Here is a 25,574-nt window from a genome sequence, read left to right as displayed (position 1 = left end):
GCATGAGGAGGAGGGGGAGGAGGGGGAAGAGACAGCTTGGCCCACTGCTGAGGGTACCCATGCTGCTTGCCTGTCATCCTTTCAGCGACAGTGCCGACAGGCTTACACTCATCAAGATGAACAAAGCCTGGATTTTCCCAGACTTCTCTTCTCCACCAGCGGACAGCAGCAATACCTAAACAATACGTAGGCTGCACCCGCGGATGGAAGCATTGTTCTCTATCACCATCAAAAATGTGGACCTTTTAGCTTCATCAATCTGTGTATAATATTCATCCTCCTCCTCCTGCTCCTCCTCCTGAAACCTCACGTAATGACGCCGAACGGGCAATTTTTCTTAGGCCCACAAGACCAAGTCATATAATTTTTCTAAACAATTTTTATACGTTTCAATGCTCATTAAAGCGTTGAAACTTGCACCTGAACCAATTTTTATTTTAACTGGGCTGCCTCCAGGCCTAGTTACAAATTAAGCCACATTAACCAAAGCGATTAATGGGTTTCACCTGCCCTCTTGGTTGGGCATGGTCAATTTTTCTGACGTACATTAGTACTGTTGGTACACCAATTTTTTGGGGCCCTCGCCTACAGTGTAATCCAATTAATTTTTGGCCCACCTGCATTAAAGTTGACGTTACATCAGCTGTGCTGGGCACTGCAATGGGATATATTTATGTACCGCCGGTGGCTTCCTGGCACCCACCCATGCTGTAGGTCCACATGGACTTCCCATTAGGGAGATGTACGTGCCTGTGTATACTTATAAAAAAAATTGAGCCTGAATGGGGCATGCAGTTTGGGCCGAAGCCCACCTGTATTTAATCAGACGTTAGCTCTGCTGTCCAGGGCACTGCAATGGGATATATTTTTGTACCGCCAGTGGGTTCCAGGGAGCCACCCATGCTATCGGTCCACACGGACTTTACATTAGGGAGTTGTACCTGCCTGTGTCTATGTATTAAAAACCCTGGTCTGACTGGGGCATGCAGTGTGGGACGAAGCCCACCTGCATTAAACATGACATTACCTCAGCTGTGATGGGCAATGCAATGGGATATATTTATGTACCGCCGGTGGGTTCCAGGGAGCCACCCAAGCTGTCCGTTCACACGGAGTTGTAACTGCATGTGTCCACTTCTAAAGAACCCCAGTCTGACTGGGGCATGCAGTGTGGGCCGAAGCCCACCTGCATTAAACATGACATTACCTCAGCTGTGATGGGCACTGCAATGGGATATATTTATGTACAGCCGGAGGCTTCCTGGCACTCACCTATGCTGTCGGTCCACAGGGACTTTACAATAGGGAGTTGTACCTGCCTGTGTCTATGAATTAAAAACCCCGGTCAGGTTGGGGCATGCAGTGTGGGCCGAAGCCCACCTGCATTTAATCTGACGTTAGCTCTGCTGTCCAGGGCACTGCAATGGGATACATTTATGTACCGCCGGTGGGTTCCAGGGTGGGTGCACACGGCATTCCCATTGCGGAGTTGTACCTGCCTGTGACTATTTATAAAAAAACGCGGTCTGACTGGGGCATGCAGACACCTTGACAGAATGAATAGTGTGTGGCACATAGGTTCCCCATTGCTATGCCCACGTGTGCAGCTCCTGATGGAGGTGGCACAGGATTGGATTTCTCATTGCTTCTGTACAGCATTGTGGACTATCGCCCCGCCCCTTTTAAAGAGGGTCGCTGCCTAGCCGTGCCAACCCTCTGCAGTGTGTGCCTGCGGTTCCTCCTCATGGCAGACGCACTCATAAATAGACATGAGGGTGGTGTGGCATGAGGGCAGCTGAAGGCTGCGCAGGGACAATTTGGTGTGCGCTGTGGACACTGGGTCATGCGGGGGGGGGGGGGGTTGGGCAGCATGTAACCCAGGAGAAGTGGCAGCGGAGTGTCATGCAGGCAGTGATTGTGCTTTGTTGGAGGTAGTGTGGTGCTTAGCTAAGGTATGCATTGCTAATGAGGGCTTTTCAAATAAAAATTGTTGGGAGGGGAGGGGGGCACTCTCGCCGTTATTGTGGCTTAATAGTGGGACCTGGTAACTTGTGATGCAGCCCAACATGTAGCCCCTCGCCTGCCCTATCAGTTGCTGTGTCGTTCCCATCACTTTCTTGAATTGCCCAGATTTTCACAAATGGAAACCTTTGCGAGCATCGGCGATATACAAAAATGCTCAGGTCACCCATTGACTTCAATGGGGTTCGTTATTCGAAACGAACCCTCGAGCATCGCGATAATTTCGTCCCAAGTAACGAGCACCCGAGCATTTTGGTGCTCGCTCATCTCTAGAAACTAAAGCTCACCCTGCAAAATACAAGCTGTCACATAACTCCGCTGATGGAAGAATTAAAGAAAAGTTTTCGTAGTCAGAATTTGGTAATAGGAAATAACTTTTTTAAATAATTTTATTTTTCCAAACTAAGAGCTTTTACCCACTAGCGTTTTTTTTAACGCTGCAATATCAGTGTTTTTTCCAATGGGACTTTCTAATGTTAAAATCGCATCACACAAAAATCTCAAAAGTACAAACTTGCGATTTTTGTGCGATGCAGTTTTAACATTAAAAAGTCCCATTGAAAAAAATACAGTGATATTGCAGTGTTAAAAAAAAGTTTAAAAAAACGCTAGTGGGTAAAAGACCTAATGCAAAAATAAAAATTATATATATTTCATTTTGCTCGACCTGCAGAATAAAGTTAACATGTCGTTATTGCCTCACCGTTTAGTGTGGCTTCACACGAGTGTGTTTTTGTGCATGCATACACCCGAACAAAAACACGCTTCTATTAGAACCAATGCATTCCCTATGGTGTGTGCACATGTCCATGCTTTACAGGCGTGTGCCTGCAAAGATAGGACATGCGTGCACCATAGGGAATGCACACATTGTCTTCAATGGAGCTGCGGCTGATGCCGGCGGCTCCAATGAAGACAACGGTTTGCCAGCACCCCATAATTGTTTTTCAGGGAAGAGCTTTAAATATAAGCTCTTCCCTGAAAAACTAGAATTTTAGTGTAAAAAAAACAAAAAACGTACCTGTCCCCCGCTGCTATGTCCCCGAGGGGATGAAGAACATATCTGCCGTACGCGGCAGACGTTTCCTTCATCCCCGCAAGGAAAAAGAATTCCCTGCTGCACCTGCCACATATGTGGCAGATGCAGCAAAGGAATTTTTCATCCCTGTGGGGAAAAAAAAAATTTGTTATCACAGCTGTCACAGCGTTCAATGACAAGGGGACTCCTGTCGGGAATATTTACACTGCAGCGGCGGAGAGGTGAGTATATATATTTTTTATTTTTTCTATTTTTTTCTTTTACACTAAGGGTGGCTACCCACTACAGTTCCTTTTTAACTGTGAAATTCGCAGTGTTTCTTTTCTCCAGGTGTCTATGGGGCTTTCTAATATTAAAGTTGCATCGCGTAAAATCGCGATTTGCAGTAAATTGTGATTTTTGCCGCGATGCGTTTTTAACATTAGTAAGCACTAGAGATGAGCGAACATACTCGTCCGAGCTTGATATTCGTGCGAATATCAGGGTGTTCGGGATGCTCGTTACTCGTAACGAGTACCACGCGGTGTTCCGGTTACTTTCAGCTTCCTCTCTGAGACGTTAGCGCGCTTTTCTGGCCAATTGAAAGACAGGGAAGGCATTACAACTTCCCCCTGTGACGTTCAAGCCCTATACCACCCCCCTGCTGTGAGTGGCTGGGGCGATCAGATGTCACCCGAGTATAAAAATCGGCCCCTCCCGCGGCTCGGCTCAGATGCCTTGTGAATTAGCTGAGGGACAGTGGTATCGTGCTGGAGCTGCTGTAGGGAGAGCGTTAGGAGTTAGTGTAGGCTTCAAGAACCCCAACGGTCCTTCTCAGGGCCACATCTAATAGTGTGCAGTACTGTGTTAGCACTGTAATTTTTTTTTTCTTTTTCAAAATTGGATCTGCAGAGCATTGCGCCCTGCAATAGGGACAGAAGTGGTGGTTAGGCAGGGAGAGTGTTAGCAGTGAGTGTAGGCTTCAAGAACCCCAACGGTCCTTTCTAGGGCCACATCTATCCATGTGCAGTACTGTCCAGGCTGCTGTTAGCAGTGTTGCATATTTATTTTTTTTTTCTCAAAACCGGCTGTGCAGACCATTGCACCCGGCATTAATACTACAGGGAAAGAATTGTGTAGGCAGGGCCAGAAGACATACATTATTCATTGAATAGACGCAGTGTGGCTTGTCCTTTGAAAAACAAGGGGAAAAATTCTATTTCGCCTGCCTCCGACAGTCCTCAGGGCTCTGGGTACGTGTGTGCTGCGTGCAGAACGTTAAAAATAATCAGACACAGCCAGCTACGTTTTACTGCAGGCTTGCGCCAATTTTTTTCCTGCATGGGAAATCCCTGATCTGCTGGAGCGAATAACTTTGCATCACTGCAGTTCTCTGACACATTTGCAGGGCCACAACACAGTTATTAAACTTAGTAGTATTCATTGAATACACACAGTGTGGCTTGTCCTTTTGAAAAACAAGGGAAAAAATTCTATTTTGGCTGCAGGCTTGCGCCAATTTTTTTCCTGCATGGGAAATCCCTGATCTACTGTAGCGAATAACTTTGCATCACTGCAGTTCTCTGACACATTTGCAGGGCCACAACACAGTTATTAAACTTAGTAGTATTCATTGAATAGACGCAGTGTGGCTTGTCCTTGGAAAAACAAGGGAAAAAATTATATTTCGCCTGCCTCTGACAGTCCTCAGGGCTCTGGATACGTGTGTGCTGCGTGCAGAACGTTAAAAATAATCAGACGCAGCCAGCTACGTTTTACTGCAGGCTTGCGCCAATTTTTTTCCTGCATGGGAAATCCCTGATCTGCTGGAGCGAATAACTTTGCATCACTGCAGTTCTCTGACACATTTGCAGGGCCACAACACAGTTATTAAACTTAGTAGTATTCATTGAATACACGCAGTGTGGCTTGTCCTTTTGAAAAACAAGGGAAAAAATTCTATTTTGGCTGCAGGCTTGCGCCATTTTTTTTCCTGCATGGGAAATCCCTGATCTACTGTAGCGAATAATTTTGCATCACTGCAGTTCTCTGACACATTTGCAGGGCCACAACACTGTTATTAAACTTAGTAGTATTCATTGAATACATGCAGTGTGGCTTGTCCTTTTGAAAAACAAGGGAAAAAATTCTATTTTGGCTGCAGGCTTGCGCCAATTTTTTTCCTGCATGGGAAATCCCTGATCTACTGTAGCGAATAACTTTGCATCACTGCAGTTCTCTGACACATTTGCAGGGCCACAACACAGTTATTAAACTTAGTAGTATTCATTGAATACACGCAGTGTGGCTTGTCCTTTTGAAAAACAAGGGAAAAAATTCTATTTTGGCTGCAGGCTTGCGCCAATTTTTTTCCTGCATGGGAAATCCCTGATCTACTGTAGCGAATAACTTTGCATCACTGCAGTTCTCTGACACATTTGCAGGGCCACAACACAGTTATTAAACTTAGTAGTATTCATTGAATACACGCAGTGTGGCTTGTCCTTTTGAAAAACAAGGGAAAAAATTCTATTTTGGCTGCAGGCTTGCGCCAATTTTTTTCCTGCATGGGAAATCCCTGATCTACTGTAGCGAATAATTTTGCATCACTGCAGTTCTCTGACACATTTGCAGGGCCACAACACTGTTATTAAACTTAGTAGTATTCATTGAATACATGCAGTGTGGCTTGTCCTTTTGAAAAACAAGGGAAAAAATTCTATTTTGGCTGCAGGCTTGCGCCAATTTTTTTCCTGCATGGGAAATCCCTGATCTACTGTAGCGAATAACTTTGCATCACTGCAGTTCTCTGACACATTTGCAGGGCCACAACACAGTTATTACACTTAGTTGTATTCATTGAATACACGCAGTGTGGCTTGTCCTTTGAAAAACAAGGGAAAAAATTCTATTTTGGCTGCAGGCTTGCGCCAATTTCTTTCCTGGCTTGGAAATCACTGGTAATACAGCATGCTGAGGGGTAGGGGTAGGCCTAGAGGACGTGGACGCGGCCGAGGACGCGTAGGCCCAAGTGAGGGTGTGGGCACAGGCCGAGCTCCTGATCCAGGTGTGTCGCAGCCGACTGCTGCGCGATTAGGAGAGAGGCACGTTTCTGGCGTCCCCACATTCATCGCCCAATTAATGGGTCCACGCGGGAGACCTTTATTAGAAAATGAGCAGTGTGAGCAGGTCCTGTAGTGGATAGCAGAAAGTGCTTCGAGCAAGCTATCATCCACCCAGAGTTCTGCGCCGTCCAGTGCTGCAAATCCGAATCCTCTGTCTGCTGCTCCTCCTTCCTCCCAGCCTCCTCACTCCACTACAATGACACATGCTCAGGAGCGGGAACACTCCCAGGAACTGTTCTCGGGCCCCTGCTCAGATTGGACAGCAGTGGTTCCTCTCCCACCAGAGGAGTTTATTGTCACTGATGCACAACCATTGGAAAGTTCCCGGGGTCCGGGGAATGAGGCTGGGGACGTCCGGCAACTGTCTCAAGACCTTTCAGTGGGTGAGGAGGACGATGACGATGAGACACAGTTGTCTTGCAGTGAGGTAGTAGTAAGGGCAGTAAGTGCGAGGGAGGAGCGCACAGAGAATTAGGAGGAAGAGCAGCAGGACGATGAGGTGACTGACCCCACCTGGTGTGCAACGCCTACTCAGGACAGGTCTTCAGAGGGGGAGGCAAGGGCAGCAGCAGGGCAGGTTGCAAGAGGCAGTGCGGTGTCCAGGGGTAGAGGCAGGGCCAGACCGAATAATCCACCAACTGTTTCCCAAAGCGCACCCTCGCGCCATGCCACCCTGCAGAGGCCGAGGTGCTCTAAGGTCTGGCAGTTTTTCACAGAGACGCCTGACGACCGACGAACAGTGGTGTGCAACCTTTGTCGCGCCAAGATCAGCCGGGGAGCCACCACCAACAGCCTCACCACCACCAGCATGCGCAGACATATGATGGCCAAGCACCCCACAAGGTGGCACGAAGGCCGTTCACCGCCTCCGGTTTGCACCACTGCCTCTCCCCCTGTGCCCCAACCTGCCTCTGAGATCCAACCCCCCTCTCAGGACACAGGCACTACCATCTCCTGGCCTGCACCCACACACTCACCTCCGCTGTCCTCGGCCCCATCCACCAATGTCTCGCACCGCACAGTCCAGCCGTCGCTAGCGCAAGTGTTGGAGCGCAAGCGCAAGTACGCCGCCACGCACCCGCACGCTCAATCGTTAACCGTCAATATAGCCAAATTTATCAGCCTTGAGATGCTGCCGTATAGGGTTGTGGAAACGGAGGCTTTCAAAGCTATGATGGCGGCGGCGGCCCCGCGCTAGTCAGTTCCCAGTCGCCACTACTTTTCCCGATGTGCCGTCCCAGCCCTGCACGACCACGTCTCCCGCAACATTGTACGCGCCCTCACCAATGCGGTTAGTGGCAAGGTCCACTTAACTACGGACACGTGGACAAGCACAGGCGGGCAGGGCCACTACATCTCCCTGATGGCACATTGGGTGAATTTAGTGGAGGCTGGGACAGAGTCAGAGCCTGGGACCGCTCACGTCCTACCCACCCCCAGAATTGCGGGCCCCAGCTCGGTGGTGGTATCTGCGGCGGTGTATGCTTCCTCCACTAAAGCACCCTCCTCCTCCTCCTCAACCTCTGTCTCGCAATCTAGATGTGTCAGCAGCAGCAGGACGTCGCCAGTAGTCGGTGTCGCGCGGCGTGGCAGCACAGCGGTGGGCAAGCGTCAGCAGGCCGTGCTGAAACTACTCAGCTTAGGAGATAGGAGGCACACGGCTCACGAACTGCTGCAGGGTCTGACAGAGCAGACCGACCGTTGGCTTGCGCCGCTGAGCCTCCAACCGGGCATGGTCGTGTGTGACAACGGCCGTAACCTGGTGGCGGCTCTGCAGCTCGGCAGCCTCACGCACGTGCCATGCCTGGCCCACGTCTTTAATTTGGTGGTTCAGCGCTTTCTGAAAAGCTACCCACGCTTGTCAGACCTGCTCGTAAAGGTGCGCCGGCTCTGCGCACATTTCCGCAAGTCCCACACGGACGCTGCCACCCTGCGCACCCTGCAACATCGCTTTAATCTGCCAGTGCACCGACTGCTGTGCGATGTGCCCACACGGTGGAACTCTACGCTCCACATGTTGGCTAGGCTCTATGAGCAGCGTAGAGCTATAGTGGAATACCAACTCCAACATGGGCGGCGCAGTGGGAGTCAGCCTCCTCAATTATTTTCAGAAGAGTGGGCCTGGTTGGCAGACATCTGCCAGATCCTTCGAAACTTTGAGCAGTCTACCCAGGTGGTGAGCGGCGATGCTGCAATCATTAGCGTCACCATTTCTCTGCTATGCATCTTGAGAAGCTCCCTGCAAACCATAAAGGCAGCCGCCTTGCGCTCGGAAACAGAGCCGGGGGAAGACAGTATGTCGCTGGATAGTCAGAGCACCCTCCTGTCTATATCTCAGCGCGTTCAGGAGGAGGAGGAGGAGCATGAGGAGGATGAGGAGGAGGGGGAAGAGACAGCTTGGCCCACTGCTGACGGTACCCATGCTGCTTGCCTGTCATCATTTCAGCGTTTATGGCCTGAGGAGGAGGAGGAGGAGGAGGAGGAGGATCCTGAAAGTGATCTTCCTAGTGCGGACAGCCATGTGTTGCGTACAGGTACCCTGGCACACATGGCTGACTTCATGTTAGGATGCCTTTCTCGTGACCCTCGCGTTACACGCATTCTGGCCACTACGGATTACTGGGTGTACACACTGCTCGACCCACGCTATAAGGAGAACCTTCCCACTCTCATTCCCGAAGAGGAAAGGGGTTCGAGAGTGTTGCTATACCACAGGACCCTGGCAGACAAGCTGATGGTAAAATTCCCATCCGACAGCGCTAGTGGCAGAAGGCGCAGTTCCGAGGGCCAGGTAGCAGGGGAGGTGCGGAGATCGAGCAGCATGTACAACCCAGGCAGTGCAACAGTCTTTAAGGGCCTGGACAGCTTTATGGCTCCCCAGCAAGACTGTGTCACCGCTCCCCAGTCAAGGCTGAGTCGGCGGGAGCACTGTGAAAGGATGGTGAGGGAGTACGTAGCTGATCGCACGACCGTCCTCCATGACGCCTCTGCCACCTACAACTACTGGGTGTCGAAGCTGGACACGTGGCCTGAACTCGCGCTGTATGCCCTGGAGGTGCTTGCTTGTCCTGCGGCTAGCGTCTTGTCGGAAAGGGTGTTTAGTGCGGCTGGGGGAATCATCACAGATAAGCGTACCCGCCTGTCAACCGACAGTGCCGACAGGCTAACACTCATCAAGATGAACAAAGCCTGGATTTCCCCAGACTTCTCTTCTCCACCAGCGGGCAGCAGCGATACGTAAGCAATACGTAGGCTGCACCCGCGGATGGAAGCTACGTTCTCTCTCACCATCCAAAACGGGGACATTTCTACTTCATCAATATGTGTCTAATATTCCTCCTCCTCCTCCTGCTCCTCCTCCTGAAACCTCACGTAATCACGCTGAACGGGCAATTTTTCTTAGGGCCACAAGGCTCACTCATCTAATTTGTCTAAGCAATTTTTATATGTTTCAATGCTCTTAAAAGCGTTGAAACTTTAACTTGAACCAATTTTTAGTTAAACTGGGCTGCCTCCAGGCCTAGTTACCACTTAAGCCACATTAACCAAAGCGATTAATGGGTTTCACCTGCCATCTTGGTTGGGCATGGCCAATTTTTACTGAGGTACATTAGTACTGTTGGTACACCAATGTTTTGGGGCCCTCACCTACAGTGTAATCATAGCAATTTGTATGTTCTTCACCTGCACTCATGGTACAGAAGTGTGTGTGGGGTTGGCCTACACTTTAGCTACATAAATGTAACTTGGGCCTTGGCTATACTGCAGCTACTGAAATGGAACTAAGACTGCGCTCCCACTATACTGCTGCTTCGGAATTGTTCCTGGGGCCTGTGTAGGCTGCTACAATGACTTAAATGGAACTAAGACTATGCTCCTCCTATACTGCTGCTTCGGAATTGTTCCTGGGGCCTGTGTAGGCTGCTACAATGACTTAAATGGAACTAAGACTATGCTCCTCCTATACTGCTGCTTCGGAATTGTTCCTGGGGCCTGTGTAGGCTGCTACAATGACTTAAATGGAACTAAGACTGTGCTCCCCCTATAATGCTGCTAGTGATATGTTAGTGGGGCCTGTCGCTAATGCTACGGCTGAAATGTTACTAATTCTGGGCTCTGCCTATACCGCTGCTAATGGTATGTCTCTGGGGTGTGGAAACAGAGGCTTTCCAAAGACATGATGGCGGCGAGGCCATTTCCCACCAACGCTGTTACTGTTAAGGTGCATATAACCACGGACACGTGGAGAGGACACGTAGTGCCTCCAAAACATCCCCGGCCACGGCTCACTTAATCCTGGCCACATTCCGAAAACCAACAAAATAAAACCGCGCTACTAGGTCCGCAGTCACCACCACATTACCACCAACGCGGTTACTGTTAAGGTACATATTACCAGTCTGACTGGGGCATGCAGTGTTGGCCGGAGCCCACCTGCATTAAGCATGACATTACTACCTCAGCTGTGTTGGGCAATGCAATGGGATATTTCTATGTACCGCCGGTGGGTTCCAGGGAGCCACCCATGCTGTCAGTCCACAGGGAATTATAAATGCATCTGTTTCCACTTGTAAAGAACCCCAGTCTGACTGGGGCATGCAGTGTGGGCCGAAGCCCACCTGCATTAAGCACGACATTACTACCTCAGCTGTGTTGGGTAATGCAATGGGATATTTCTATGTACCGCCGGTGGCTTCCTGGCACCCACCCATGCTGTGGGTCCACAGGGAATTATAAATGCATCCGTTTCCACTTGTAAAGAACCCCAGTCAGACTGGGGCATGCAGTGTGGGCCGAAGCCCACCTGCATTAAGCACGACATTACTACCTCAGCTGTGTTGGGCAATGCAATGGGATATTTCTATGTACCGCCGGTGGCTTCCTGGCACCCACCCATGCTGTGGGTCCACAGGGAATTATAAATGCATCCGTTTCCACTTGTAAAGAACCCCAGTCAGACTGGGGCATGCAGTGTGGGCCGAAGCCCACCTGCATTAAGCACGACATTACTACCTCAGCTGTGTTGGGCAATGCAATGGGATATTTTTGTGTATCGCCGGTGGGTTCCAGGGAGCCACCCATGCTGTCGGTCGACAGGAACTTCACAATAGGGAGTTGTACCTGCCTGTGTCTATGAATTAAAAAGCCCGGTCTGACTGGAGCATGCAGAGACACCTTGACAGAATGAATAGTGTGTGGCACATAGGTTCCCCATTGCTATGCCCACGTGTGCAGCTCCAGATTGAGGTGGCACAGGATTGGATTTCTCATTGCTTCTGTACAGCATTGTGGGCTATCGCCCCGCCCCTTTTAAAGAGGGTCGCTGCCTAGCCGTGCCAACCCTCTGCAGTGTGTGCCTGCGGTTCCTCCTCATGGCAGATGCACTTCTAAATAGACATGAGGGTGGTGTGGCATGAGGGCAGCTGAAGGCTGCGCAGGGACACTTTGGTGTGCGCTGTGGGGGGGAGGGGGGGCGGTTGGGCAGCATGTAACCCAGGAGAAGTGGCAGTGGAGTGTCATGCAGGCAGTGATTGTGCTTTGTTGGAGGTAGTGTGGTGCTTAGCAAAGGTATGCCATGCTAATGAGGCCTTTTCAGAAGTAAAAGTTTTTGGGAGGGGGGGGGGGCACTCTTGCCGCTATTGTGGCTTAATAGTGGGACCTGTGAACTTGAGATGCAGCCCAACATGTAGCCCCTCGCCTGCCCTATCCGTTGCTGTGTCGTTTCCATCACTTTCTTGAATTGCCCAGATTTTCACACAAGGAAACCTTAGCGAGCATCGGAGAAATACAAAAATGCTCGGGTCACCCATTGACTTCAATGGGGTTCGTTACTCGAAACGAACCCTCGAGCATCGCGAAAAGTTCGTCCCGAGTAACGAGCACCCGAGCATTTTGGTGCTCGCTCATCTCTAGTAAGTACCATAGACACCTGGAAAAAAAAACTCAGCAAATTCGCAAACGCTAGTGGGTGGTCACCCTAAAAGGGATGTTTTTCAAGGAAGAGAGTATACTTAAAGCTCTTCCCCGAAAATCACTTCAGGGGTGCCGGCAGACCATTGCCATCAGTGGAGCCGCCGGCAGCAATGCGGCTCCATTGAGGACAATGCAGGGATCTTCATACACACGTGTTTTTTCGCATACAGGGGTGTGCACCTATGTACGCACACGCTCGTGGGAAGCCATCAAAAATGCTACTTTTATTGCAAAGAGAAGCCCTCATGAATTAAAAAAATGAAGTGACTGTGTCCCCAAGGCGTTAATAAAACTTACATATCACTCGGCACTTTTTCTGTTAATGTGCTTGGCTGGTAGTTTTCATGCAGTTGCATTATATGGGAAGCTTAAATAATTCTCAGGCCTCAAAAATGCGATCAATAACACGATTGAGGAGGTTTCCAGGAATTATCAGATAGAAAGGAATAAGTAAACAAACTAATACTAGGTGAGATAATAATGAAAGCATTTTGTTTACTGGAGTCATCCTTTAAGGCCAAAACTGTCTGCAGCTTTAACCCCCAACGCCTCAGGATGTAAGGTTATGTCATGGGCGCATGGTACTTCACGCAACTGGACATAAGCTTACATCCTGTGTTTAAAGTGTCACTGCGGTGCCAAATGTGGCGACATTTCAGTGACGATTGCTAACATGGTTAGCTGCCAATCACTACTTGCAGGCAGCAGACCAATCACAGCGGTCCTGCCTCAGTGATTGCTGTGACTGATCAGTGAAATTGCTCAGTGACCAATTACAGCACAGTAGCCCAGTTTGCGCTGTTCACAGTGTGATCTCTCTGGCATCAACGCAGTGTGTTTCTGGTAGTTGTAGAGCTCCCTGCCTGTAAAGAAATATAAATTATAGTGATTGGTAGGGTAGTTGTCACGTTTGTCCTGGACTGCTAACAAAATCAGGGAACAGGGGACAGCCAAGACGGACGCAGGAACTAGCTTGTACAGGTGGCTAGATGCAGAACAGTCAGAGAGCACCTCTGCAAGAAGGTGAAGGCCTGTATATCTCGACCGTGCCACGTAAATGCAAAATAAACTAAAGGGAAATCCTTTCCCTGCCAACCCCTACCCTGGGAGGGAGCCCTGCCTAATCGGCAGTCCAATCGCTTCCCACAGGTGCAGACCCACACTTGTACCTAGGTCACTACAAATCCCTACCAGGAAGCCCTGAACACACAAGGTACAGTGCACGGAAATAAACAGAACAAGTACAGACAAACAATAGACACAAACAGGGAACAAACCAAAGCACTGGAGACAGACACAGAGCAGCACTGAGCAGGCTGACTGCTCAGGGCTCACAGAAAAATTAGTCAGCAACTCCGAGGCAGCAAGAGCTGGATCTTATAGGGAGGAGGGAGAAGCCGATTGGCTGACAGAAATGTCAATCACCAGCCACACCTCTCAGACACTAGCAGGATGAATTAACCTATACTAGAAAGCACAAGAGCTGTTAACTCTGGCTAGTCTGGATAGAACCTACAGAAACTAGGTGTGCTAGCGAATAATTAACCAACTGTTGACTGAGACATGACAGTAGTGCAGTGTGATCTGTAGTGTAGTATGATCTGTAGTGTAGTGTAGTATGATCTGCAGTGTAGTGTGATCTGTAGTGTAGTGTAGTATGATCTGTAATGTGATATGTAGTGTGATCACTAGTGTAGTGTGAGCTGTAGTATAGTTTAGTGTGATTAGTAGTGTAGTGTGATCTGTAATGCAGTGTGATGTGTAGTGTGATCTGTAGTGCAGTGTGATCAATAGTGTAGTGTAGTATGATCTGTAGTGTAGTGCAGTGTGATCTGTAGTTTAGTGTGATCTGTAGTATAGTGTGATCTGTAGTTTAGAGTAGGTGTAGTGTTTGTGTTGCACAGCTGCGGCACTTAAGAGGTTAACTGTTAATAAACTCGTAGCTTGCATGTAAACGTATCAGCCATCATGTCATGTGATATGTGATAAGGTATAAATGGGAGTGCTTGAAAGTGGGAAAGAAGATCCATCTTCGGGAGTTGAGAGAGTCTAGCACAGAGCCACATGGAGACACCTTCAGTCTCCTTGTGGTGAAGATGGAAGCGGAGGAGAGATATCACATGCTGTTTGTGTTCAAAGTGTGAGTGGAGTAAGCCCCAAGAGAGAGTGAGCAATTGTAAGTAATTCTTCAGACAAGGCCAGTGCAGAGGAACTAATCAATCCTCTAATTATCTAATTTTCCTACATGGCCATCCAGAGTCAGGATCACTGCGTAGAGGTACACCCTGTAATTGTCACACCCACGCATCTTCAAGGCTGAGTAAAAGAACTTCAAGCTATTAATTGCTGTCAGAGTGTCTGTGGAATGACCACACCCCTTTTCCTCCTCCAGAGTGTTCCCCTTCCAGGAGCGGTTCCTGGCAGATAACGTAGAGTGCAGGAGCGGTGTCATCCTAAGTTTTCTTCCGGACCTCCGATCTTTTGTCTTGCTTGCACTGTAAAGACTTTAAGTGAACTGCCTTGTAATAATTGTTTTCAAGTTACCAAGTAAAGTTTATGCTGGGCTATAACCATTCCTAGGGACCCGAGGTACTCAGGGACTGCCTCTGTCCACATTTATTCTCCGCCGAAGGTCATACCGGTGTGTAGGAACGGTGGCGTCACCCGTGACAACTACAATCCCCATTCTCCAGTGTATTGGCATTCCCTATCCTAGGGGTGTCTTTGGTGGCCTGCATTTATACTCTGGCCTTCGCTGCGTGTTATCCCTCTGGATAAGTGCCACCATGACAAGCCATCACTTTACTTTCTCAGCTCCCCAGGTATGTCCAGGTGTCAGGGGTCTCACTATGGGACACTACAGGACCCCAATTTCTGGCGTAATTTGGAACAGGATCAGAGCTGTTGCGCCATTCATGTTTAATAGACTGTTACTTATTTTTGGTTGGGCTACCCAAGATGGCGTCCGATCCTCAGTGCGTCTCTCTGGCTCACTTCCGCCAGGAAGTTCCTTCCAAAGCTCCTGGCACCAAAAGGAATACGCCCTGGCCTGGCGCAAGTTAGGGGGGAAGACCACCCCTACTAAATGGACTTGTTGCAGCCCAAAGGCAGAGAAGTTGCTTGCAATAGCAGACTCCTGAGCTCAGAGCACTGTTTGCTGAGGTGCAATTAAAATGGATTTTACACACAGACAGCTGAGACTACACTATGTCATGGTGGCTGCGGTGGAGCCAACTCCGAGGAGGCAGACCCTGTACTGGGAGGAGGATCCACAGCTAATCTGGTTGCATACTAATCCAGCACCGATGGACGGACAGTCAGAGACATTTGAACTGTTTTCCCCAGTTATTCACTGGGACAGGAAGGTTCTTATATAATTTATTGTTTTTCACTGGGAAGAACCCACAGCAGAAATTTTTTTTATAGATACTAAAAATTTACTTTTATTATAAATATTTAAAATGTGGAACCCACTATTATAAACACAAAACAAACATGTTTTCCCCAGTTAAGCCCCTTAAAGCAAAAAGACTTTAAAGTTATTTTCCCCATTTTCATATTGAAAAGTTCATTATTGTTTGCAACGTTTATAATGTTCAAGTAATGTGCAGGAGGAGAAGTAATGGAGTGCTTAATGTTTATATTTCACCTACTCATGCTCTCTGAAGTAACTTTTACTAAAGTTATTTATTATTGCCATGCATATATGTCTAGCATCAATGTATTTAATTCAAATATTCTAATTAATCCTAATTTGAAAATGCTAGTTTAGCTAAAGTCACCGTGTGCCTGAAACTGTGTGCACGGTATGATTGCTTTATATGTGTATGACTGGAGGTTTCTTGGGTCCCCTTGAGTCCCTGTTTTAGTGTTTGCAGCCCATTCTAGCCTGTCTCAGGGGGCGGGGCCTTCCGTTCACCTCTTCACAAATCACGGACAGCGGTATTGACATAAGCTACTGACTGCTCCGCTGATAATTTTTGCCCTTTTTCCTGCCAGTCACCCTATCATATTTTTGTGTTTGGTAAAACAGCTAATAATTGCTGTCAGAGTGTCTGTGGAATGACCCTACCCCCTTTCCTTCTCCGAAGTGTTTCCCTTCCAGGAGCGGTTCCTGGCAGATAACGTAGACTGCAGGACCGATGTCATTCTGAGTTTCCTTTTTAACCTCCGATCTTTCGTCTTGCTTGCACTGTAAAGACTTTAAGTGAACTGCCTTGTAATAATTGTTTTTAAGTTACAAAGTAAAGTTTATGCCAGACTATAACCATTCCTAGGGACCCGAGGTGCTGAAAAACTGTCATTGTCTGCATTTATTCTCCGCCGAAGGTCATACCAGTGTGTAGGAACGGTCGTGTCACCCGTGACAACTACAGCCCTCATTCTCATGTGTATTGGCATTCCCTATCCTGGGGGTGTCTTTGGTGGCCTTCAGTTATACTCTGGCCTTGGCTGTGTGTTATGCCTCTGGGAAACGAGCCTGGAAAGTGCCACCATGACAAGCCATCACTATACCCTTCCAGCTTCCCACGTATTTCAGGTGTCCGGGGTCTCTCTATTGGACACTGCATAGGTATAGCGTGATCAGTCGTAATGCTCGTTTAGTCAGAGTATTTAGTGTGGCGATTGTGCCTGCCTTATGGCGATCGTGCCTATGGCGACCGTGTCTGCTTTGCAGACCTTCAGGTATTGTATTTTTGGCTTTTTCAGTGAATATGTGTTTTTTTTTTCTTTTTCCTCACCTCTGTGATTTTATGTAATTTATTGTGAGTTAGCATAGGTACTGACGGAAGCGGTGTGACCTCGACGCGGTCCGTCAGCCTATGCGTTTTGGCCAAAATGCAGTACCAACACCCGCATTTTATTAGTATGCATTAGTATCTTTGTATGTAGTTTGCTAGTTGGTGGGGGAGCCCAAGATGTCAGCCAGTGTGGCCCACCTTGGAGATACAGGGCAACCCGCTGTCATATCAGCCAGGGTTGATATCCTGTATGGTGGGTCACCACCCATCTATGGCTGACATCTTTGGTATCGTTCACATGTGCAGGCTATTAGTATATGCAGTCACTCCTCCCCAAACTGGGCTGGGATGAGTGGGTGACTGCATATTAGCCTGCCAGGAACAAGCTGCTCCTCCACACATTATTGTCTGGCTGACTACATATCTTCAGGGCCTAAGGCCATTGCGCCTGCCCTACGGCGATTGTGCCGGTGGCGATTGTGCCTGCCTTATGGCGATCGTGCCTATGGCGACCGTGTCTGCTTTGCAGACCTTCAGGTATTGTATTTTTGGCTTTTTCAGTGAATATGTGTTTTTTTTTTCTTTTTCCTCACCTCTGTGATTTTGAGTATTTAGTGTAGTGTCTAATCGTATCATTGTTAAAAAGAAAATGTTCCTGCTGTGTTCATATTTCGTAGTCACCCATCCCGTCATTAGTTAGTGTAGTGTGTGGTTAGTTAGTGTGGCTAACTCTCTCTCTCTCCAGCCAGCCAAAAAAATTTCCGTTGGCGGCATGCTGCATCACAATGGGAAGGGGCCAAAACAGGCACATCACAGCGGGGAGGAGCCAGAAACCGGGGCGGTGTCGAACACAACGTGATGCTCGTTCGAATAACGAGCACCATCGAGTATGCTAATACTCGAACGAGCATCAAGCTCGGCAGAGTATGTTCGCTCAACTCTAGTTAATACACTTTCAAAATGCTATTTTGAATACTTTGAAGGGTGCAGTTTTTAAAATGGGGTGATTCATGGGGGGTTTCTGATATACAGGCTTCTAAAATTCACGTCTGAACAGAATTGGTCCTTAAAAAAATTCAGCTTTTGAAATTTGCTAATATGAAAAATTACTGGTAAATTTATATACTTTATGGAGTCCTAAGAAAATAAAATAACACTTAAAAAAATTATTGTAGCATAAAGTAGGTTTATGGGAAATGTTAATTATTAACTATTTTGCGGTGTTTGACTATCTGTCTAAGGGCTCCTACCCACTAGCGTTTTTTTTCACTGCGAAACTCGCAGGGTTTTTTTTTTCTACAGGGGGTCTATGGGAATTGTAATGTTAAAATCGCGATCGCGCAAAATCATGATTTACCGCGAAATCGCGATTTTGCGCAATCGCGATTTTAGCTTTACAACTCCCATAGCCCAAAGACCCCTGCAGAAAAAAAAAAACGCAGCGAATTTCGCAGTAAAAAAACGCTAGTGGGTAGGAGCCCTAATGAAGAGAAAAACTCAATGTTTGAAAATTCTGAATTTTTTTCAAATTTTCAGTAAATTTGGATTATTTTTCCTAATTAAGACAAGATTTATTGATGCAATTTTTCCGCTTACATAAAGTACAATATAGTAGTAATCACACAGTCATATCAAAATTTTTCCTTCTTATAAGTTATATTTTACACTATAGTTAGAAGTGAATGTCCATATATTCTATATACTAGACTAACCCCATGTTCACTATGCAAACATAGTGGTTATAAATGTTGAAAGATCTATTTTACTTTACAAGGACTTCAGGATAAACTCCCTCTAATCCCCCTCTCCCTCTCTCACCCCCCTCCTCCTCTCTCTCTCACCCTTTCTCTCTCTCCCTATCCCCATTCCCCACTCTCTCCCTCTCCCCCTCCCTTTATCTCTTCCTCTCTCTCTATCTCTCCCTTCACCACAATCTCTCTCTTTCTCTCTTGCCCCTATCCCTCTCGCCTTCTCTCTCTCTCATCTGTAAGCATTATTCTTTATACTAGCTGATATACCCGGCTTCGCCCGAGTTAATTTGGTACTGGTGTTTATCTGGTGTTCACATGGAAAAGCTTATGAAGTCGTGGTTACTTTAGAGATACTGAGGAAAAAAAATATGTTCACCATTTTGCATAGTTCTCTGCGTTACCCAGGAAATACCACGGGGAGGTAACCATGCGACGTTTCCTTTAAATAAAATGACATCAGGAAGTGAGAGAATTAGATTACATACGTAAAATTTGGACACTAATTCTTTTGCGCTTAGAATTGAATAATCGAGTTGGGACCCATTAGCTTTTCCTATTTATGACATAATCAATGCTCGTGCAAAATTTCCCGTTTCTATGACACCGGAAAGTGAAAAAACTACATTCCGCACGTAAAATTTTGACGCCAATTCTTTTGCGCTAGAATTGAATAATCGAGTTGGGACCCATTAGCGTTTCCTATTTATGACATAATCAATGCTCGTGCCAAATTTCACATTTCTATGACACCGGAAAGTGAAAAAATTACATTCCGTACGTAAAATTTGGACGCTAATTCTTTTGCGCATAGAATTGAATAATGGAGTTGGGACCCATTAGCTTTTTCTATTTATGAAATATTTAATGCTCGTGCCAAATCTCCTGTTTCTATGACACCGGAAAGTAAAAAAATTACATTCCGCACGTAAAATTTGGACGCTAATTATTTTGTGCATAGAATTGAATAATCGAGTTGGGACTCATTAGCTTTTCCTATTTATGACATAATCAATGCTCCTGCCAAATTTCCTGTTTCTATGATACCGGAAAGTGAAAAAATTACCTTCCGCACGTAAAAGTTCGACGCCAATTCTTTTGCGCTAGAATTGAATAATCGAGTTGGGACCGATTAGCTTTTCCTATTTATGACATAATCAATGCCTGTGCCAAATTTCCCGTTTCTATGACACCGGAAAGTGAAAAAATTACATTCTGTACGTAAAATTTGGACGCTAATTTTTTTGCGCATAGAATTGAATAATGGAGTTGGGACCCATTAGCTTTTCTTAATTATGACATAATCAATGCTTGTGCCAAATTTCCTGTTTCTATGACACCGGAAAGGGAAGAAATTACATTCCGCACGTAAAATTTGGACGCTAATTCTTTTGCGCATAGAATTGAATAATTGAGTTGGGACCCATTAGCTTTTCCTATTTATGACATAATCAATGCTCGTGCCAAATTTCCCGTTTCTATGACACCGGAAAGTGAAAAAATACATTCCGCACGTAAAATGTTGACGCCAATTCTTTTGCGCATAGAATTGAATAATCGAGTTGGGACCTATGAACTTTTCCTACTTATGACATAATCAATGCTCGTGCCAAATTTCCTGTTTCTATGACACCGGAAAGTGAGAAAATTAGATTCCGTACGTAAAATTTGGACGCTAATTCTTTTGCGCATAGAATTGAATAATCCAGTTGGGACCCATTAACTTTTCCTATTTATGTCATAATCAATGCTTGTGCCAAATTTTAAGTTTCTAAGGCATTGGGAAGTGACAGATTTAGATTACGTACGAAAAATTTCGACGCCAATTCTTTTGTGCTAGAATTGAATAATCGAGTTGGGACCCAATTACTTTTCCTATTTTGGAGATAATCTTTGCTCGTGCCAAAATTCATATTTCTACGATATCGGGAAGTTGGAGAACTTTTGGCGAGTCAGTCAGTCAGTGAGTGAGTGAGTGAGTGAGTCAGTGAGGGCTTTCAGCTTTATATATATAGATGAACATCGGTTTGCAACGTTTGACGTTCCCTAGCGGTGCTGTTGGTTTAGGCACAACAGCACGATAGACTTAACATAAGAAACTTTGATGTGGCCTGACAAGTCACTGAATTCTATATACTAGATCAACCCCATGTTCACTATGCAAACATAGTGGTTGTAAATGTTGAAAGAACTAATAATTTTAATCGGCAAGGACTTCAGGATAAACTCCCTCTCACTCTCCCCCTCCCCTCTCTCTCTCCCTCTCCTCCAATCTTTCTTTCCTCTTCCCCCTCTCTCTCCTACCACCTTCCCCCTCTCTCTCTCTCCTCCCCCATCCCTCTCCCCCTTTCTCTCTCTCTCTCTCACTCGTAAGCAGCATTCTTTATACGAACGTCGGTTAGCAACACTTGACTTTCCCTAGTGGCGCTGTTGGCTCAAGTGCAACAGTGCCGATAGACTTAAAATAAGAAACTTTGATGTGGCCTGACAAGTCTCTGAATGTATCAAACTCAAATTTTAAGTTTTTCGGTGGTGTGGATCTGACAAATCTAATGACACCTAAATCATCCACCAAAGGTAAAGCAAAGGGGCCAAAGTGTAGTGCAGGAAAAAGCATGTAGACTTCTTTATATTAGATATGGTGGATGTGGCCTAAAGGTCATTTCTTCTGGAATGCCCAATGAACCGCAGTCTGATTTCACATCTCTTACTGCTGGTATTAGTACTTACTAGTGGACATACTTTAGATCTACAAAACTCGGCATTGAGGGACACAGTAATTCCACTTAGAAAACTGCTGGAGAGTGACTAAAATGTGGTCAATACTATTTAATGTTAAAAAAAAAATTAATGTTCAAAAAAAATGTTGTCAATACTTCAAAAATCATAAAATTCTACTAATTTGAAATTCAAAAAATTTAGTTTGGGGAAATTCAGATCAGATTTTATTTAAATGTAGAAGAGTAAGAATATTTTCCTTACCTGAACATGTCGGATAACTCACTGCTAGCTCGGAACATGTTCCAGTTGGTTGACCCCGATGGTAAAATCCGCTCTTACATTTAAAGTTGATTTTTTCACCTTCCATGTAGAGAACTTCATTATCATGCACTTCATCCAAATCTAAATTGTTTTCATCCAGACCTTCCTGAGTTATGCGGCATGTCTCTATGAGACAAAACAAAAAATTATTGTAAAAATCATTTTGTAATATAAGTATTGCAGTGACGCCGTGCCTAACTTTCAAGTGTTATAGCAGCATAAAATACACGAGCATTCTTTAGGCCCTAAATATAAAAAGAAAAGAGGTCGCAACTTGATTATTCAATTGCAAAAGTAAGTGGACACCCATATGTAATGTAACTTCCCAGTGTTGTACAAGCATGAAATTAGGCATTAGCATTTTTTAGGTCCTAAATGAGGAGAATGAGAGGGGTGGCACATACTGCAGACAGACATTGGTACATGCAGCCTTTGAAGAATCTAACGCTCCTCTATGTGTATACATATTTTATTCCTTGGTTCCTCTAAAGTAACATTGACTTCATAAACTTTTCTGTGCGAACAACCCGTAAACACCTGTATCAAATTAACTCAGGTGAAGGCGGGTATATCAGCTAGTTTATCCACATCTGAGAAAACCCAAATTCCATGCATACCAATTTGAACTTTTTTTTTACTTTTTGCCTTTTGATAAAATGAGTCTATGGATATAGATAGTACAGAGGAGGGCTTCCAGTTCTGGACACCCTTTATGTGCTAGAATGTAGCACAGAGGGGACACTCTGTATTAGCATTCAATAGATGGAACACCTTTTAAATGTATGTGGCTTTCTCCAGTAACAAAAACGTTGATTGCCTTTGCAGACAACCACTTGTAGTTAATGGCAAAAAAATCTGTAAAAATGTACGCTTAAGGCCTGTCACACAGGCGACAAAGTCATATAATTTTCTCGCATTGCAACAATGCTAAAAATCGCATGTATGTGAAGGCCCATGCTTTCCTATGGGTTCCTTCACATTTGCGATGCTTTGTAGCTTGGCGCTCATCCAATCAGAGTCAGCGCTCAATAAACCAATCACAGACATTTATTGAATATTTTCAATGAATGGCTGAGATTGGATCATCGAGCACTAGCTCTGACTAGCTAAGTGCCATGGCGCTCAGCCATTCAGAGGCAGCGCTTCCTGGAGGGGGGGGGGGGGGACTGGAAATCCCCGGCCAGAAAACATGGCTAAAGACCAGTGATGGGGACTGGGGAGAAGATGCGGCGGGGCTGACAGTGCTTCTTAGGTGATGTATGTGTTTTTTTGTTTTGTTTTTTCTGCATATAGGGCTTATTTCAACCCTCCCCCACTTCCCCCTCCCCCTTGAAAATCTTTGCACGTGGTGCTACAAAGTTGAGCGACTTTGTAGCACAACAGAATTGCAGTATTGCCACAAGAAATAAAAATGATATTGCATTGATCCCTGATGCGATATCGCTGCGATTTTCTCACAGCGATATCGCGATGCCTGTGTGAATGAGGTCTAATAGAAAAGGTTATGTTAAAATAAGAAGGAAAACAGGAACTCCTGAAAAGTGTCAGTATTTTTAAAATGTAAAATGTGAATGAAGGTTTTACATAATTTATTGATTTTAATGTAACATCTTGAGTGATAGCAACAATAAATATTAAATTATACTTACTTCCGGAGAAGCATCTGAGATACTTAAATTTCCCATCATAACATTCAATCTTAAAAAGTGCTTGATTTGGTCGTTTAAATCCTGGCTTGCAGGAAACAAATAATTCAGTTCCATGTTTATAATTGCTATCAGGAATACTTTTCTGGTCATCAGATGACACTAACTGAATGTTGCTTTTAGTAAGACCTTCTGAGGAGATTCTGCATGGACCTAAAGGAAAGGTAAAACGGAAACCTTATGTAAAAAATTCTTTTAGAGCATCATGAATATTTCTAGATGTTGAGTTTAATGTACTTACAGTAACACACGGGTAGATCAGTCCATTGACCATTCTCACATTTAGCATTTATAGGACCATTTATCACATAGTTTTCATTGCACTCAAATGCAACAGATGAGCCCAAATCATAACTGTCCTGCCGTTCAGTTTTGAGGAATCCATTTACGATTTCTGGAGTCTGGCAGCTTTCTAAAAAGTCATAAGGACAAGAATTTAGAACTAGTTAGTGCTCATAGAAAGTGTGCACAGCTCCTTTTTGATGCATACATAATCGTAGTTATCATGTCAATAACAGTGCCAGTCATCAACTGGTGGCTGGTTTCTTTTGGATCAGTCTTTGCTGTGACCAATAAGGCATGCACCATTTTTTAAACCATCCAAATGCAAAGTTACATAAAAAGGTATTTTTTTGCATGTATGAATTATGCTTTCATAAAAGCCATTCCTTTTAATAGCAAGAGTGAAATAATGCTGCGAAAAAGCCACAATTGTTCTATAGGTGTGAATTTAATCTAAGACCTCATTCGATGGTGACATTTTAGATAATATTTTGCATCAGTATTTCTAAGCTGGTTGTTCTCAGTAAGAAAAACCAAGTAATCCTGTAGATATGAAACCTTCTATTTGGCTAACAAAAATATATGATGTTATAGAGAGCTTTCAAACCTACGCAGGGTTTTTCCTAAGGCATAATGGAACAGATCTAAAGATAATACCAGGAAGGGATGAGCATAGCAGTAAATACTTAATTAGTCCAGTGACAAGGAATGTGACAGTTTTATAGTCTCTAAATTGATGTTAGGGGGTCAATAGACCAGTGTGTTACCTTTGCTCTGGCGTTCACGTTTCTCATAATCTCCACCGATGTAAAAGCCCACCTCATTCCATTTCTGATAGTATCAAAGGTGGTTATAAATTTATATTCTCAAATTCTTATGTGATAATTATAATGTCATCAATGTAGCAGAAGTAGGCCAATTGTTTGCTGGGGCAGGGGGCCAGAAAGTCACTCTGCAGTTCAGCCATGAAAAAAGTGGCATATTGCAGTACCATTTTACTGCCCACGGCGGTTCCGATGAGTTGCAGGAATATCTCTTTGCCAAAGGAGAAATATTAGTGCGAGGATAAATCTTGTGAGTAGCAACACCGATTCAGAGACAACCCCACTGGCCTCAAGGTGTGCCTAGCAGTCAGTCCATTTTCATGTGGAATGTTGGTGTTGTTTAAGGACACCTTCTACCCATCCTGACATTTTTTTCAGTTAGAGTTTCCACACCTGAGATAATTGGCCTCCCTGAGTTGCCAGCTTTGTGTAGTTTGGGAAGCATGTAGAATACACCAACCCTGGGGTTCTCCAGTATTAATTCCAAAACTTTTGTGGAGCCCACAGACAGGCATTTAATGACCCTTCTTAATTCCCTTACATATTTTTGAGTCAGGACTTCATCCAGTCTGGCATAGTATCTGGTGTCTGTCATCTGTTTGTCTGCTTTTTTCATGTAGTCTGATGTAATCATGAGGACTATAGCACCATCTTTATCAGCAGACTTAATTGTGATTTCCTTGTTGTTTTTGAGTGCATAGATGGCCCTTCTTTCCTGCATATTGATACTAAATGTTTCATTTTTCTGCTTGTCCACTATAGTAGACTGCACCTCATGTCTAAATGAGGCTATATATTTGTCCAAAGTGAGGTTGTAGCCAGGAGTAGTTTCTCCTGTATTTGAGTGCTTGAAAGTCCTGTGTCTAGAGGTGAGCGAGCACCAAAATGCTTGTGTGCTCATTGCTCGAGTCGAGCTTTCCGCGATGCTCAAGAGTTCATTTCGAGTAACGAACCCCATTGAAGTCAATGGGCGACCTGAGCATTTTTGTATATCACCGATGGTCGCTAAGGTTTTCATTTGTGCAAATCCTCAAAACCTACGAAAGTGATAGAAACGACACAAATACGGATAGGGAAAGCAAGGGGCAACAT

The 25,574-nt window shown here is 45.5% G+C and overlaps 1 protein-coding gene across 4 annotated transcripts in view; it reads right to left on the bottom strand.

The window, feature by feature from the left end:
• LOC136621574 (complement factor H-like) overlaps nt 1-25,574 on the bottom strand; it is a 1,208,893-nt gene that overhangs the window by 701,703 nt on the left and 481,616 nt on the right. For 3 of the 4 annotated variants that reach the window (XM_066597134.1, XM_066597132.1, XM_066597133.1), the window contains 3 exons: nt 23,618-23,788; nt 23,320-23,529; nt 21,611-21,796 (listed from right to left, as the gene is read on the bottom strand). The exons of the other annotated variant lie outside the window; for it this stretch is intronic. In XM_066597134.1, the coding sequence (XP_066453231.1) occupies nt 21,611-21,796; nt 23,320-23,529; nt 23,618-23,788 (567 nt within the window). The remainder of the gene's footprint in view (nt 1-21,610; nt 21,797-23,319; nt 23,530-23,617; nt 23,789-25,574) is intronic. 4 annotated transcript variants of the gene reach the window in all.

The sequence above is a fragment of the Eleutherodactylus coqui genome, chromosome 3 (assembly GCF_035609145.1).
Source record: "Eleutherodactylus coqui strain aEleCoq1 chromosome 3, aEleCoq1.hap1, whole genome shotgun sequence".
In the NCBI taxonomy this organism is placed as follows: domain Eukaryota; kingdom Metazoa; phylum Chordata; class Amphibia; order Anura; family Eleutherodactylidae; genus Eleutherodactylus; species Eleutherodactylus coqui.
The sequence above is the reverse complement of the archived record's forward strand: the minus strand, read 5'-3'. Positions and strand labels throughout refer to the sequence as shown.